Here is a 14,573-nt window from a genome sequence, read left to right on the forward strand (position 1 = left end):
GTCATGGATGGAATGTATTCTCGACTAAAACTCATTCTACAACTAAGCAAGTTTGATAGATGGCTATTATCAAAAGAAAAAAATAGTTATAAAATGAAAAATGGAAATTTAAAATTATAAATGGATCTAGATTGATAAAGACAAGAGTTGATCTAGGATTTACTAAAAATTTATAACTCACAGTTAAATGTTTGTCAGCATCACTTGGCGGGCTCCTTTGATTATTGGTATGATGTGATTTCAGAGATGCATCTGGCGGGAGTCTTTTGGCTTCACATACAAGCAATCGGGGCTCTTGTTCATCCCAAAAGTGATTGACAATAAACCTTTTTGTTTCGTTGCTGAAACTAGAAAATGCTTTTTAGAAAAGTGATTCTTCCTAATTCCGGTATGATCAAATCAAAAAACTTTTAATTCTTAAAAATGCACAATAAAATCAAGTTTAATAGTATTACTATTACAAGAACACCCCTTCAAGACTATACCTCTGTGTTTAGGGGTGATATGATTAGACAATGAGTTGATTATTTTCCCAACGCTATGGTAATTTTTTATATAATTATCGAAAAGAATCAGATATTTATTTTACAGTATAATTTTTAAAACGTTTATAATACACAAGCAAGAAGTATAGCAGCTAATCAAATAGAATTGTGCTTTGACGACGAGATTAGAGTTGGTTCAAAAAATTGCCCCGAACCATACGTTTTTAAATGCTTTTGGTGAACACCATGAAGCTGCTGCTCCATAAACGTCAGCATAACTAAACGTGGGTGCCAAAATGATCATTCAAAACGACGAAAATAATTTATTCTTTCCAATACAATAGAAGTAATATTCCTTGTACATTCACACAAATACATACGGTACATACATTCCAAAATATTCAAGAAAATAGACATAAGAAAATAAACTAAGAAATACTCCTAACAACTCAATTTTATGATTCAAAGTCACTATACCACGAGGCGTGAACATTTTAATAGGCGTGAACTATTAACCATTGATTAATTTGTATTCATCCACCTCAAGTTTGAGCTTTTACAATTACTCTGAATGTTTACTCTAGAAAAAAGATTATACTGCCTTATGTCATGACAAAGTAGTTATGCATCGAGAAAAACGGATTGCAGATTTAAAATGCAATATTATTCAAACCTTTCATCAGCAGAGAATGAGTGACAAGATAGTGAGTCACTTTCCAAGTCCCATATGTAGACTGAGGGCAATGGAAGAAGGTTGACTCCAGCCACACTCAACGACACACGAGAGCCATTTGCATTGACTCTGGCACAAATCACCTCACCAAAGTCATCCAAGCATTCCATCAGGTCCTTGGGCGGACACACTGCTTTTGCCTCTCTGCAATGAAAACAGTCCTATTTGAAACACTTACCGGTACAAACAACTAACTATTGTAATTAGTGTACCTGATTTGTTTCTTATTTGAGATCTGGGATTTTTGAACATTTTAGAATTCATATCTTATGGATGAGTAGAGTGAATAAGCAAGCTGTAATCTACCAAACGTGGGAGAAGACTATAGAAAAACTTTGATTTCTATATACTCTTCAAAATTTAAATTCAAGATAAGCGATAGTATGAAAGAGAAATTAATATCAGAATTTGCTAACTCATCAAACTGATGGATAATACCAAGAAACTTGAGTTGCGGAATACTGATGTTAAAAATGATAACTTTGGATAGGCCTAATTTACATTATTCAAACATGATTCATGATGATTATTCAAACATGATTCAACAGGAAAGAAATATTTTCATCATGATTTGCTGTCACTATAACAAAATCAGACTATTCAAAGATCAAGGAGAGATATTTCAAATATAAAGGCAGGATCTAAGTTGGTGGAACTCATATGAATCTACCTACGTAAGCACTCTATCGTTGAGTAAATCAATCGAAAAATCAAATAATTCGAAGAGAAAGCTCGTCTTGTCGGCCAATATAACAGTGCTATTTCTATCAGAATATAGCAGTGTTATTTCTATCAGCTCAAAACATATCAACATTTGCTTTCATATATAAAATTGAAACGTCAATTATTTTAAAGCTCTCAATTGGAGAGCCATAGAAGTGGTACGGACTTTTGTTTGCATTGGATTATATAGGAGTGGCGTGAAGGTGACACAAGTCAGCGACACGACCTTGTCATACACCAATTCTGTGGATTTGAACTTAAGACGGCTTTAGAAATTTCATAAATTAACATATTTTTATGCAGAATTTACCTGCGTGTAAGGTCCCAAACATGGAGAGCACCAGACATAGTCCAGACAACCAGATGAGAAGACGAAGAAGATAGGTGAAGTCCAATAGGTGTGCTGCTGCATGTGAGAGACTGCTTGACAGTGCCCTGAAATGTCATCACTTGCACGTGACTGCTCTTCGACTCAAGCACAACCAGGCTCTGTTCTAGCAGGGCAACACACTCACATTCGCAAGCAAACGAACCTAAACATGCATTCCATTCATGAAAATTGAATTTTCTTATAATATATTTCATTAGTGACATATTTATATAAAATAAGTTTAAAGCTTTGATGAATTGCAATTTAAAAAGTCTGATATCAAAAATTCGTTATTGGTTCTTCAAAACTTTCAGCAAAAATATAAGAAACCAAAACACTTGCAAGGAAAATCCTGTGCGTAGGTGAGAATTGCTAATACAATTCAATACGAGTCATTAAGAACTTACAAAAGATTAAATAGGGAAGGAATTATATATAATATAATAATAAAAAAAGATGATGAATAAGTGGAATAAGGGTGAACGAAAAAGAGGAAGAAAGAAAGAGGCGCCAGTACACGACTGTTTTGAAATTGGGATGTTTTAAATTGGTTTGCTATATCTGATTTATCTGATTTGCTGATAAATTATCATGATTTAGATAGATTATTCAGAAAAAAGATTCATCTTGCACATAGGAATAGCATTAGCATAAGCAAAGAGCCGTGGAAAAGTGGACAGCCTCTTCATCATGTCCCATTCTTTCGTACTGCCCATTATTTATCTGAGTAATGAATAATTATCTGGAAACTATTTTTTTCTATGTATGAGGTAAATTGTTTCTAATTTTGATCCAAACAAGTAGTTCTTAAATGTTGCGCAACAATACTATTAACTGGGTGGGCTATTATACATGAAAATGCGTCAAATATCAAATCTGAGTTCACTGGAGATTGATAATGGTGTAACAACTGAAACTAGTCTCTCAAATTGTTTTAATGAATGAGTGGTTTTTACAATATCAAACAGTTATCATTAAAAAAAATACTCATCATTGTATGGAACACATGGAAAATACTTCAATTTATTCATTAATAGAATTTATAGGAAAATGGACTGATGAGACTGGTTTGAATTGAAAACATAAATTAATGCAATACTAACTAATGACATTGAGAGATGTAAGTGGAGCCGATTGGTACACAACCACTGTTTTTCCACTCCACACGACTATATTGTCCTTGGACACGGACACACCGCACACCTTCAGGTCAGTCTTCAGCTCAGCTGAGTCACCGTCCAATGATACCACCAGATCTGACGCTGATACTTGAACAGTAGAGACCTGCAACAAATCAATGTAGAATGATGTAGCTCTTCATCAATAATTGGTACTTTGAGAAAATGTTACTGAATAGTTTGTGATGAGGATACGTGCAGATTAACATAGAAACTGATGATCAATATTTTAATTCGCTTAAAAACAATTCGCTGAGCGCTAAGCAAGTGGATATAATCGGGCTATTTGAAATAGTTAATCTTCAGGGTCAGATGATAATGGGAGGATACAAGAATAGACGTTTGAAACCTATCTGCACCATGCAAGTTTGAATGGAATTGGATTATCTACTGGTTGAAAATTGAAATGTAACAGATTTTAATAGATGAAACCAAAGCTCATTATCAGCTTGATTTGATTCACCTAACACTCAAGTTCGTACCTAAGTCGGACTTGGAACTTCACCGTCTAGATTTATACACCATAATTTGAAAGTTGCAACTCATTTGAATGTTCCATCTTCAGTTAACACTAAATTGAACAAATTTATTTATAGTTTATTATTTTAATTAGAATATACATTAATAAAGTCCAATTCAACACTAACTGAAAATTGATTGTCAATCATTTCAATCTTCAAAAACCATAAACTTATTCAACATTCACAGTTTTATTTATATGCCACGATTAAACTATATGCTTTATTGACATGTTTTATCGAGTAATCATTCACATTTTCAATTATATTAGGGCCAAGGCACACGTAGCGTTTTTCAAGTCGGTATGACAGGACAAAGAACTCTCCGATTGGCTGGACAGGAAGCTCACTCGATACGCCAACCCACACTTAATCGGAGAGCTTCTTGTCCAGCAGTGCCAGCTCAAAAACGCTTCACGTGGCTTGGCCCTTACTGCCAGACTATATTAAGCGTTTTCACAATCTTTTTCAGACGGCGTTTTTAGAGTCGGCAGAGCGGGAAGCTCTCCGATTGACTGATTGGGTTGGCGCCTGAGAAACGCCTTATGTGGTCTGGCCCTTTTCAAGTGGTCTTACGAACTGGAGTAATAGATAAAAGATTAACTATATTTTGTAATAAACATGAATAATGTTGGTGTAATGTTCAAAATCAGTGCAATTCAGCATTAGTTTTCATGCTTTATCGAATGATGATTTATATTTTTAGCTTGCCAACAGGAGCTGCGGGCCTTATCACACTAACCAGGGATGCTTTAGAGGCTGAGTGACCTGGATGTAGCAATTTACAATCAAACGATACAGCTACTTCAAGTGTGATTTTCATTTTCATATTCTGCCAGAGCCATTGACTGGCAAGACTTTCTTCTTTTTTTACTTTTCTTATATTTTATTGATTTTGTATTTTAATTCATAATAAACAACAATACATGTTGGTATATATAATTTTTCATGCCATATGTTTTTCCCTCATGTCATACGCATATAATATATTGATATTTTTTATTTATTTTATTTATTTATTTAAGTTATTGACAACATTATTATTCCTGATACAATATTGAAAAATGAAGATTGTGATAGGGGAGCAGCTGCAGTGATATAGGCCTACCCGATGGGTGTAGGCGGCTGACAGCTCGTGTTGCCTGAGCAGGAAGGCGGCTGCAGCGGTGCAGACGGCCAGACTGGCGGAGGCGCCCCAGCTGCATGCCTGGATGTGACCTCGCACACGGCTGCCAGCAAGCTCCTCCCACTCATCTCCCACTCCCCCGCCACTGCGCCGCCACAACAGAATGTTGCCCACGTTCGTGCATGCGCTCAACGTCCCTGCAACACCCACTTTCATTCAACAAATAATCAGATTTGAGCACCTCACTGCCTCACTCGGACTCTGGTCTTTTGCACTTCTATATTAAGGCTGTTCGGTGCACTTTTTTTATTTGTTTTAAATTATATTTAAAATTCTGACCAAAAATTCTTCAAATTTCCTCCTGCTGTTTAGTTTTTTGGTCAACATTTGCCGTAGCAGAAGTCCTTGGTTTTATTTATATATCTTTCATTGGATATTTGAAATAACTATTATACAGTACAAAAATTCTAGTATAATCAACGTGTACAACTAGTTAAGGCTGTTAGGTACTTTTTTAAATTTGATAATCTTTTCCAATGTAATTGTTAAGATCAATAACAGTGAGAAAAAGTGGCAACTGAGATTTTTAAGTGGTCTAATAAGCGAGTTATGGGTTGTTGAAGTGCTAACTCCGTTTTCTTTCCAGATCATTAACGGTTTCGAATTTTCCATTGGAGTTTTTTTATACATTCAGTATATCATTGGCTTTGTTCTAATATGCGTTTTTTCGCGATTAATGCCAAAATAAACAAGTTATCGAATTTACAAAAAATTTTACTTTTTTATTTATGAACGATATGGGGAATAAAATGTTTTAGTTTAGAAAGATACATTTTTTGAATTTTAAAGAGAAGTCCTGTTAATATAGTCGAAACCGTTAATGGTCTGGTAAGAAAACGGAGTTAGCACTTCAACAACCCATAACTCGCTTATTAGACCACTTGAAAATCTCAGTTGCCACTTTTTCTCACTGTTATTGATCTTAACAATTACATTGGAAAAGATTATCAAATTTAAAAAAAGTACCTAACAGCCTTAACTAGTTGTACACGTTGATTATACTAGAATTTTTGTACTGTTTAATAGTTATTTCAAATATCCAATGAAAGCTATATAAATAAAACCAAGGACTTCTGCTACGGCAAATGTTGACCAAAAAACTAAACAGCAGGAGGAAATTTGAAGAATTTTTGGTCAGAATTGTATGCTGACTGTATTCGTAGTCAATATTCAACTGAACCTGATTCTAAGCCGAAATAGACTATTATACATGACATGATGAAAATTTCAACATGATTATGAAAAAATAATACTGTATAAGTAATGCCTAGTTTTCAGTAGACATTCTTGGTACTGGAGGCAGTTTAGAACCTGATTCTAAACCGAAATAGACTATTATACTATTTATAAGTTCATGGAAGCTTAACATTTTTCAATTTTATTCAAAACTCGGATTTTCAAGTATTACCCACTTCAGAGACTTTACACTGAATATTATTTGAAATAAGGTTTTGTGATGACGCCCTTAAAACATTTTCTTTGAAGTTTCAAGTACTGATTCAGGGTCTAAGTACAGGGTCCGTCATGGGAAACGGACGTTTTTCAAGTTGATATTACGCTTCCGGTAGGTGTTGGGTAAGGGAGCCGAGGCCAGCACGTCACTCGTCTGACCTTGCAATTATGCTTGTTAATTGTTCAGTTGCCATCATGCCCCTGTGAACCGAAGAGCATCAAGTTTTCGCGTACAACAATTTTGTGGGGAGGAAGTAAGTTACAATACATTCTGGTTTATACACGAATCCACAATAAATTACAGTACAACAGCTAACTATGCAACAAATTTCACATATTATGAAAACTTATTAATAACAATGAAGATTGAATGCAACATTAGAATATTGATAATATAGTATTGTAATGTAAGTACATAAATCAGCGGTTTTTCAACAATGAATAAATGATAACTTCAATGAATAAATATACACCCCCCTATAAATTATATGTGTTGGGGTATAACTAATTAGTTGCGTGTTATAATTACTATTTACAAACTTCATTCACTGATATAGGATTAAAGTTTTTTATAATAAAATTAGGAAAAATTTATAATACAATCAAAATTAAGAAATTAGTAGATAAATATTAATATTCTACTAAGGATAATAATAAGAAAGGTTATTTTAGAAAAATGAAAAACAGTAAAGAGAAGAATGAAGAATAAATAGTTTCAATATTTACAGTCTAACTAAATTTTCACAATTTTCCACCCCAATATCAACCAACCAGGAAAATAAACTTTTCTTGAACCGGTGTCTATTGAATTCTGCCCTAATGTAACTTGGTATTGAATTGTAAATGTTTGGTCCCAAATATATGTAGTGTACTTTGCCCAAATGTAGTGTTCATCCTTGGTACTATTGAATGCGTGTTTCTCTGCCTTGTTTGATGGTTATGATCTGCCATTCTTATGTGTTCGTTGTTTCTCCTCATTCGCGTGATGATAGCCTGGATGTAGAGTTGTCTTACACTCAGTACTTTACTGTCCTTGAAAAGAATGTTCGTGGGGAATTGATTCTCCTTGAAGCCTATTATTTTTAGTATTCGTTTTTGAAGTTTATAGAGAGGTTCAACATGTATAAAATTCGTAGCTCCCCAGATAATTATGACGTATCTTAAAATTGATTGCACTAAAGAAAAATAAACATTTTTTAATGTCTCATAGTTGAGGATTTTACGGAGTTGATAGAATTTGTAGAGAAGCTTCCTGAACCGGGTAATTGATAGATTAATGTGCTTGTCCCATTTGAATTTGTTGTCCACTATTGTTCCTAAATATTTAATTTCATTGACTTGTTGAATTGAAGGGCAATCACACGGGTTGTTGGTGCTTCCACAGTGATGCAGGATTATTGAAGAATCCGGTGGTCTCGTCCGTTCTGTCAGAGAAAAGGCTGAAAATTTCGTTTTTGTTGCATTTACTATAAGCAATTTTTTTCTTAACCATTTATCGACTTTCATCAATTCTTCCTGTGCCAGATTGAAAACTTCCTCCCAGGTGTTTCCTTCAAATAGTATACACGTATCATCAGCAAAAGCTATTACTCTTCCTCTTATCTCAATTGAACATAGCTCATTTGCATATGCCAAATAGAGAATTGGCCCAAGAACTGTTCCTTGGGGAATCACAAACTTCATCGTTTTTTCTGAACTGAGATGTACTTCAACTTTGACTTTCTGACGCCGGTCAAAGAGGTATGATCTAAACCATTCTAGAGGAACTCCTCTAATTCCCATGGCTTCTAATTTCTTCAGCAGTAAATTGTGATTAACAGTATCAAAAGCTTTTGCTAGGTCCAGGAACACTGCTGCACATTTTTTGTTATTTTCTAGCTTATCTGTGACAAAATTTGACAATTCTAATACCGCATCTTCTGTACTCCTCCCCTCACGAAATCCAAATTGATTCCTGGATAGTAAGTTGTTTTTTTCCATGTAATTCACAAGACGTTTCTTTACCAGTTTTTCCAAAATCTTAGAAATATTGCTTATAAGTGAAATAGGCCTGTAATTGGTGGCATTTGTTTTGTCGCCTCCTTTATGTAATGGTCTAACACATGTCTCTTTCATACCTTTTGGAAAAATTTCTTTTGACAGACTTAAATTAAATATGTGAATTAATGGTTTTACAATTACATTTTTTATCGACTTCAATGTTCTATTATTGATTCCATCAAGTCCTGGAGCACTGTCATTTCGCAAACTACTAATAGCTTCAAGAAGCTCATCTTCAGTTACTGGGTGAAAGTAGATGGAGTGTAGAGTTCTTGTAACAGGTTTATATTTGGATATGATTTGGTCTAGTGGTTTTCTCAAGGAATCTATTATTGTCTCCGCCATTTCTTCACCTACATTTGTGAAAAAGTTATTTAGGCTATGTGATTGAGCACAGTTTCTGGATTTTCCTTTAGATTGAAAATCCTATCATCTATTTTAATAGCATTCAATTTCATTTTTGTTTTTGATTTAGAGTCAGTAGCATCTTTGATTATTTTCTACATTTCTTTATTATCCTTTCCAGCTTCATACAATTTCTCTCTATAGTATTGGGTTGTTTATGGTGGAAAATACATCATATCCTCGAATGGACTGGAGTACAAATTCAGTCCTAATCCAGCATTCGGTTAGAATAATAACATCAAAAGAAAAATTAAAGTCGCACAATTGAATCATCAGCTCATCAAAATTTCTTCTGATACTCCTTATATTGAGACAGAAGATGCTCAAATCACAAGAACTCAATGCTGCACAAAGTTGTTGACTGTTGTTGATCACTTCATCATTTATTTCTTCAAAATAATCAAGATCCTCGAAGCTGAGCAAATTTGATAAGTTGTTGTTACTCATTATTTAAACTCTCATTAATCCTTTCCTTGTTTCTTTCATTCCAGCTCAAGAGAAACTCTCCACTAACATCCTTTAGTTTTCGAATTAGGGTCAGCACTAAATCTTCTTGCCCTGTTGTGATAAATCTGAAGGTTTGTGTGTGTCTGCTCATTGCTACTATTACATGTTGTGTGGTGAATCAGTTACGAAAGTTCAACGTCTCTTTCGTCGACATTCCGAGAGCCGAAGCATCATATATAGGGATGATGCCCTTCGTAGTGGAGGTAGTTCAATGAAAACGCAGCAACCGGGACCACGTCGCAAAGTTCGAACTCCTGAGAACATGGAACGTGTAAGACAGGATATATTTCCTAATCTCGTTATCTCTAGATTCAGTGATCTGCATTGGCGCCTCGTTCTCTAGACTATGTGTGTTTTTCTTGTGGGGATATGAAAGCATCTTAAGTTGGGCGAACTGCGACAAGCTATAGATCAGAACGTCACTCAGATCAATTGTCAACTATTGAGAGAGAGTGGGAGCAAACTTCAGAGAGCAAACTCCACATTTGTCAGCGTGAAAATGAACAAAAATCAATCATCTCAATGATATTATTTTTCAACTTTAAAATAGAGGAGTGTTGCCCATTTGAAACATACCGTTTCGGTGGAGGACTCTCTAATTAAATAAATAGTCATTTTATTTGTTCACGGACTAGCCATACAAATATAGTCACAGTTAACTGTAGTATATTACAGATGTAGCTTGTATTTATTTTTGTATTCATCTATTTGTTGCATAAGACGATATTTCTATTTTATTTTCTAATTATTTTTTCTTGAAAGACAATAAAAGGTTGATTGATTTGAGCTGACCGTCCTGTGCAAAGTAGGCGAGAGCTGTGATGGCCTGGTTGGCGGTGGCCTGATCGTGCGGTTGGACGGGCAGCGAGTAGGAGTCCCCGGATGAGAGCTCCCAGCAGCGAACCACTGTGGATCCCACTGCGCAGGCCACCAAACCAACGCCTGCCCACACCATTGCAGCGCTCCCCTCCGCTCCAGCCGCACTCATCTTCACCTGCAATCCAACCAATCAATCTAGCTACCACAAATACTACAACAATTTTGTATGTGAATCAATCCTACAAATCATTGTGGAAGTCAAATTATAATAGAATAGTATTCATATTCATTTAATATATCAAAGAAATTACATCATTGGAGTGGTCTAGTGAATAGAGTGCTTGCGTTAAATTGGATAAATTTTGTTTATCTACTAGATGACACCCATAGATATTTAGATGATCTTTAGATGACACCCGCTAATACTTCAAAAAAGATGTCTTTTCTTTTTTGGTAAAAGGGGCATCTTATAGTGTTGACGAGTTTTTTGATAATGAAACTTACAATAATATAAGAAATTACTAATACTATATATGATTGATGTAGTGGCCTACTGTATGGCATATATGTTCTATGTTTTGATTTTATTTTTGATGATACACTATTTGATACAATTAACTTTTTGCACAACAATGTGTAAATAAAAAATTTGATTTGATTTGATTGATTGACCCACATAAGCTTTAGCTGTTGCGTGGGTAATGAGATGATGAGAATATGTTATAACATTTGGGTAGCCTAATAAATATGAATAGTTCTGACAGGAGAAGCAATAAAATGACAGGTAACCGGTAAAAATCGGATAAATAATAAAATAAACGACTGAAATACTGAAACGCACAATGGAGGAATATGATGGAAAAGTAATTAATCACCTTATTCACTTCGACGAGCGATCCATCCTGAGCCACAGCATAATGGCCGATGCTCAACCCATCCGTCAGAATAATCAGACTGTCTTCATGCTCGTGATGAAGCATTCGCTTTATTCTGGCGTTGCCACAATTCAACACTTCTTGACAGCTTCCACTCTCTGATATGTGGAGCACCTTTCCTAAAATAAGTGATAAAACTTCAATTTATTTTGAATCGTAACAAGGTTTTTCATCGAGCATAATGATTGTTGAACATGTACCAGTTCAACAGCACTAATGGCGAATGAAGCAGTTTTTATATTATTGTTAATTACATCTTGGAACATTGAACTACAACACATTTCAGAAAATGCAAAGCAATAATAGATGATTGATTGGAAAGCAGACAAGGGAGACAAAACACAGAAACCATTATCTCAATCATCTAGCGATCTAGTATAACCACAAGATACCAACCCATTGATATTTACATAACACTTCTCCAATAACTGCTTATAAAAAATTGAAAAAAATGAAGTAAATGGCTTTCCGCTGTGGGTTTACGCCAGTTTATGCAACTAATAATAATCTCAATATCTTTCACAATCATAAATACAATAATGTATTAATTATCCCAAACTTGTTTTTTTAAGGGAAAATACATGTTTGAGAAGATTTTTGATTGGATTTAACTCAATGATATTGTTTGTATGGGATTAATTAATTTTGAAGGTACTGTATGCAATATTATTTGGTGTTTTTCATCAAGCATTATTTTCTGAATATTGTCACATACTTTTTGAACCTTTCAAACATTTTACTAAAGCACGTAATTTGTACTCACAAGTGAGAATGACAAAGCCTATTATAAAAATAATAATTGACCGTGCGAAGTGAGGTCTAAGATTCGACGGTTTGGCATTTCTCTTAATGTTTAAATGTTTATATGTTGCGCATTTACGGCGAAACGCGGTAATAGATTTTCATGAAATTTGACAGGTATGTTCCTTTTTAAATTGCGCGTCAACGTATATATAAGGTTTTTGGAAATTTTGCATTTCTAGGATAATATAAAAGGAAAAATCTGGTGTGGCGCACTCACACAACTTTCCTTGCCGTTATAAAAATTGATCAACTGACGCTAGTGTTCACGCGCATCTCAAGTCTACTATTCTAAGATCTGAGCCAGCTGGTGACAGGACAATAGCGCTGCAGACACACGAAGTCTGCTATCTCTTCATAGTGAATGATTTAATAGAATCAACAGTTACCAACAGTACCCTACCCTTTATTATTATTCTTTCTTTTAAAACAAGACTTGTTTCAACTCATCTTTTTTTATTTAGGAAGAATGGCTTTAGATGAGTTGGAACTAGTCGTGTTTTGGAAGAAAAAAATATAAAGAGTACATTATTGAAGATTTATATCATGTTTTAATAATTTCAAAGTAGCCTTATAAAGAGTAAGAATGATTATTACTTATATAGGTAATTATATTTACGTATATGAGTATATTATACGGATAATATTATGTGTATGCAAATACTACTTATTAATTTATTGTGAACTAAATGTTTTCTAATTTGTAAACTAAGTACATGATTTGAATAGTTAAGATTAGTTTAGTTGAGTTTATTCTTCGCCACAGTCTATTGACTGGGGAATTGTCAAATATTAGTGATTCACCCTATGCTGTCGTGGAGTGACCAAAGTATGATCAACTGATTATAACGCTTAAACCTCAAAAGGACTATCCTTAATGCTGAAAAGTAATTTCTTAAACACATTCAGAAACTGTGTAGTAAGGTTTTTGCAATAGATAGTGCTTTAATTTTGAAATAAACAGAAATTTGCCATCTATGGTTTTAAGACAAGGTGGGAAAAGGTTAAAGGGCCGCGATCCTGCATGTATTGGAGAATTTTGTGTTTATTCGGTCGATGTTGAGAAAAATTTGGATTTTTTCCGTTTCAAGGCAATGAATGCTCAAAAAAGGGTATAGAGGGAAAAGTTTGGAAGACAATTTTTGACCTGCAGTTCTGTTAAGGGTAGTGAGGAGGTAAACATATCAAAAGTCCCCACCCCTACACCCTCCGCTAAGGGGGTGGGGTGGTTCAAAGGTACCATTTTTTGGTTTCTCGCATATAACTCGAAAATTATGCATTTTACAGGCATGAATATTCTATAAGAAATTAAAGCTTACATAATTTCCTACAATATTGATCCAACAACTTTTTCTATATCTCTTTCACTTTCCGAGATATCCGCTCTAAAAGATGTAACATTTTTGGAAAAACACATTTTCCATCAATTTTTTGCTATTTTTGCTCATAACTTTTCGAATATCGATGGGATCATGAGCTTATAGAACATCAAATTCTCTTCAATTTGATGTATAATATCACAAGTTTACGCACATCCCCACGACTGTTGCAGCAGCTTCAGTGTTGAGTGTGATATCTTCAGTTATGCAAAAATAGACCAATTGACAAAGGAATTTAGAGAGAATGTTTTGAACACAATTTTTGACTTTGCAGCTTTGTTGGGACCAGTTGGGAGGTGAACATATCAAAAGTCCCCATCTCTACCCCTTGTGCTAAAGGGGTGAGGGTGGTTTAAAAGTTGCATTTTCCAATGTTTTGTTTTCACGCTCATATCTTGAGAAAAATGCGTTCAACCGACATGACTAACTATTCAGAAATGAAGCTTGATAAATTCTCTACAATATTTTTTCCGTGGTGATTTGTGATATCTCCAACAGTTTTCGAGATATACGCTCTTAAAAGTGTAAAATTGTTAAAATAACAGCTCTTAATACTATTTTTTGATGTTTCAGGGCCTACAACTCTTCAACAATGCATCGTATAAATGAATGCACACCGTAGATTTGTAGAGCTTTGTTTTCTCTTCAATTTGATGTATTATTTCATCACTTAATGTTTTCCTTCGTAGGAAATACAGACACAGAAAGTAAGTACAGTGAAATATATTGCCAAGCTGGGCATTATACTTGAAACTCCTAGAACTAAAGTTAAAATTAGTCTATCAGTTAATATTATATATGTTTTTACTATCATCGAATTGAATTTCTCAGTACTGGTATTTGATAAAGGGCATAAAGCTGGTAGTTGATCGGGAGTCTACCCAAGTGAATTCAATTTGCTCGGCCTGAAGCTGAGCTTGACTGCGACGTTGCCAAGTTGTGCGCTCCAGCCTTTATCTAAAGTATCCATGACTGAACACAATTCTCTAAAATGATCGTGTTTATATTTTTCAGCTGGCTATACGTCATCTTATGAATTTCG

General features: G+C 34.5%; 1 protein-coding gene across 1 annotated transcript in view; it reads right to left on the bottom strand.

Moving 5' to 3' along the window:
• The window catches only part of LOC111051638 (intraflagellar transport protein 140 homolog), a 73,679-nt gene that overhangs the window by 47,098 nt on the left and 12,008 nt on the right, over positions 1-14,573 (bottom strand). Inside the window, exons 5-11 of the mRNA XM_039422759.1 lie at positions 11,292-11,470; positions 10,390-10,591; positions 5,116-5,330; positions 3,415-3,595; positions 2,252-2,474; positions 1,159-1,362; positions 182-347 (exon numbers count right to left, since the gene is read on the bottom strand). Coding sequence (XP_039278693.1) covers positions 182-347; positions 1,159-1,362; positions 2,252-2,474; positions 3,415-3,595; positions 5,116-5,330; positions 10,390-10,591; positions 11,292-11,470 — 1,370 coding nt within the window. The remainder of the gene's footprint in view (positions 1-181; positions 348-1,158; positions 1,363-2,251; positions 2,475-3,414; positions 3,596-5,115; positions 5,331-10,389; positions 10,592-11,291; positions 11,471-14,573) is intronic.

This window comes from Nilaparvata lugens, chromosome 3, assembly GCF_014356525.2.
Source record: "Nilaparvata lugens isolate BPH chromosome 3, ASM1435652v1, whole genome shotgun sequence".
NCBI classification, from domain to species: domain Eukaryota; kingdom Metazoa; phylum Arthropoda; class Insecta; order Hemiptera; family Delphacidae; genus Nilaparvata; species Nilaparvata lugens.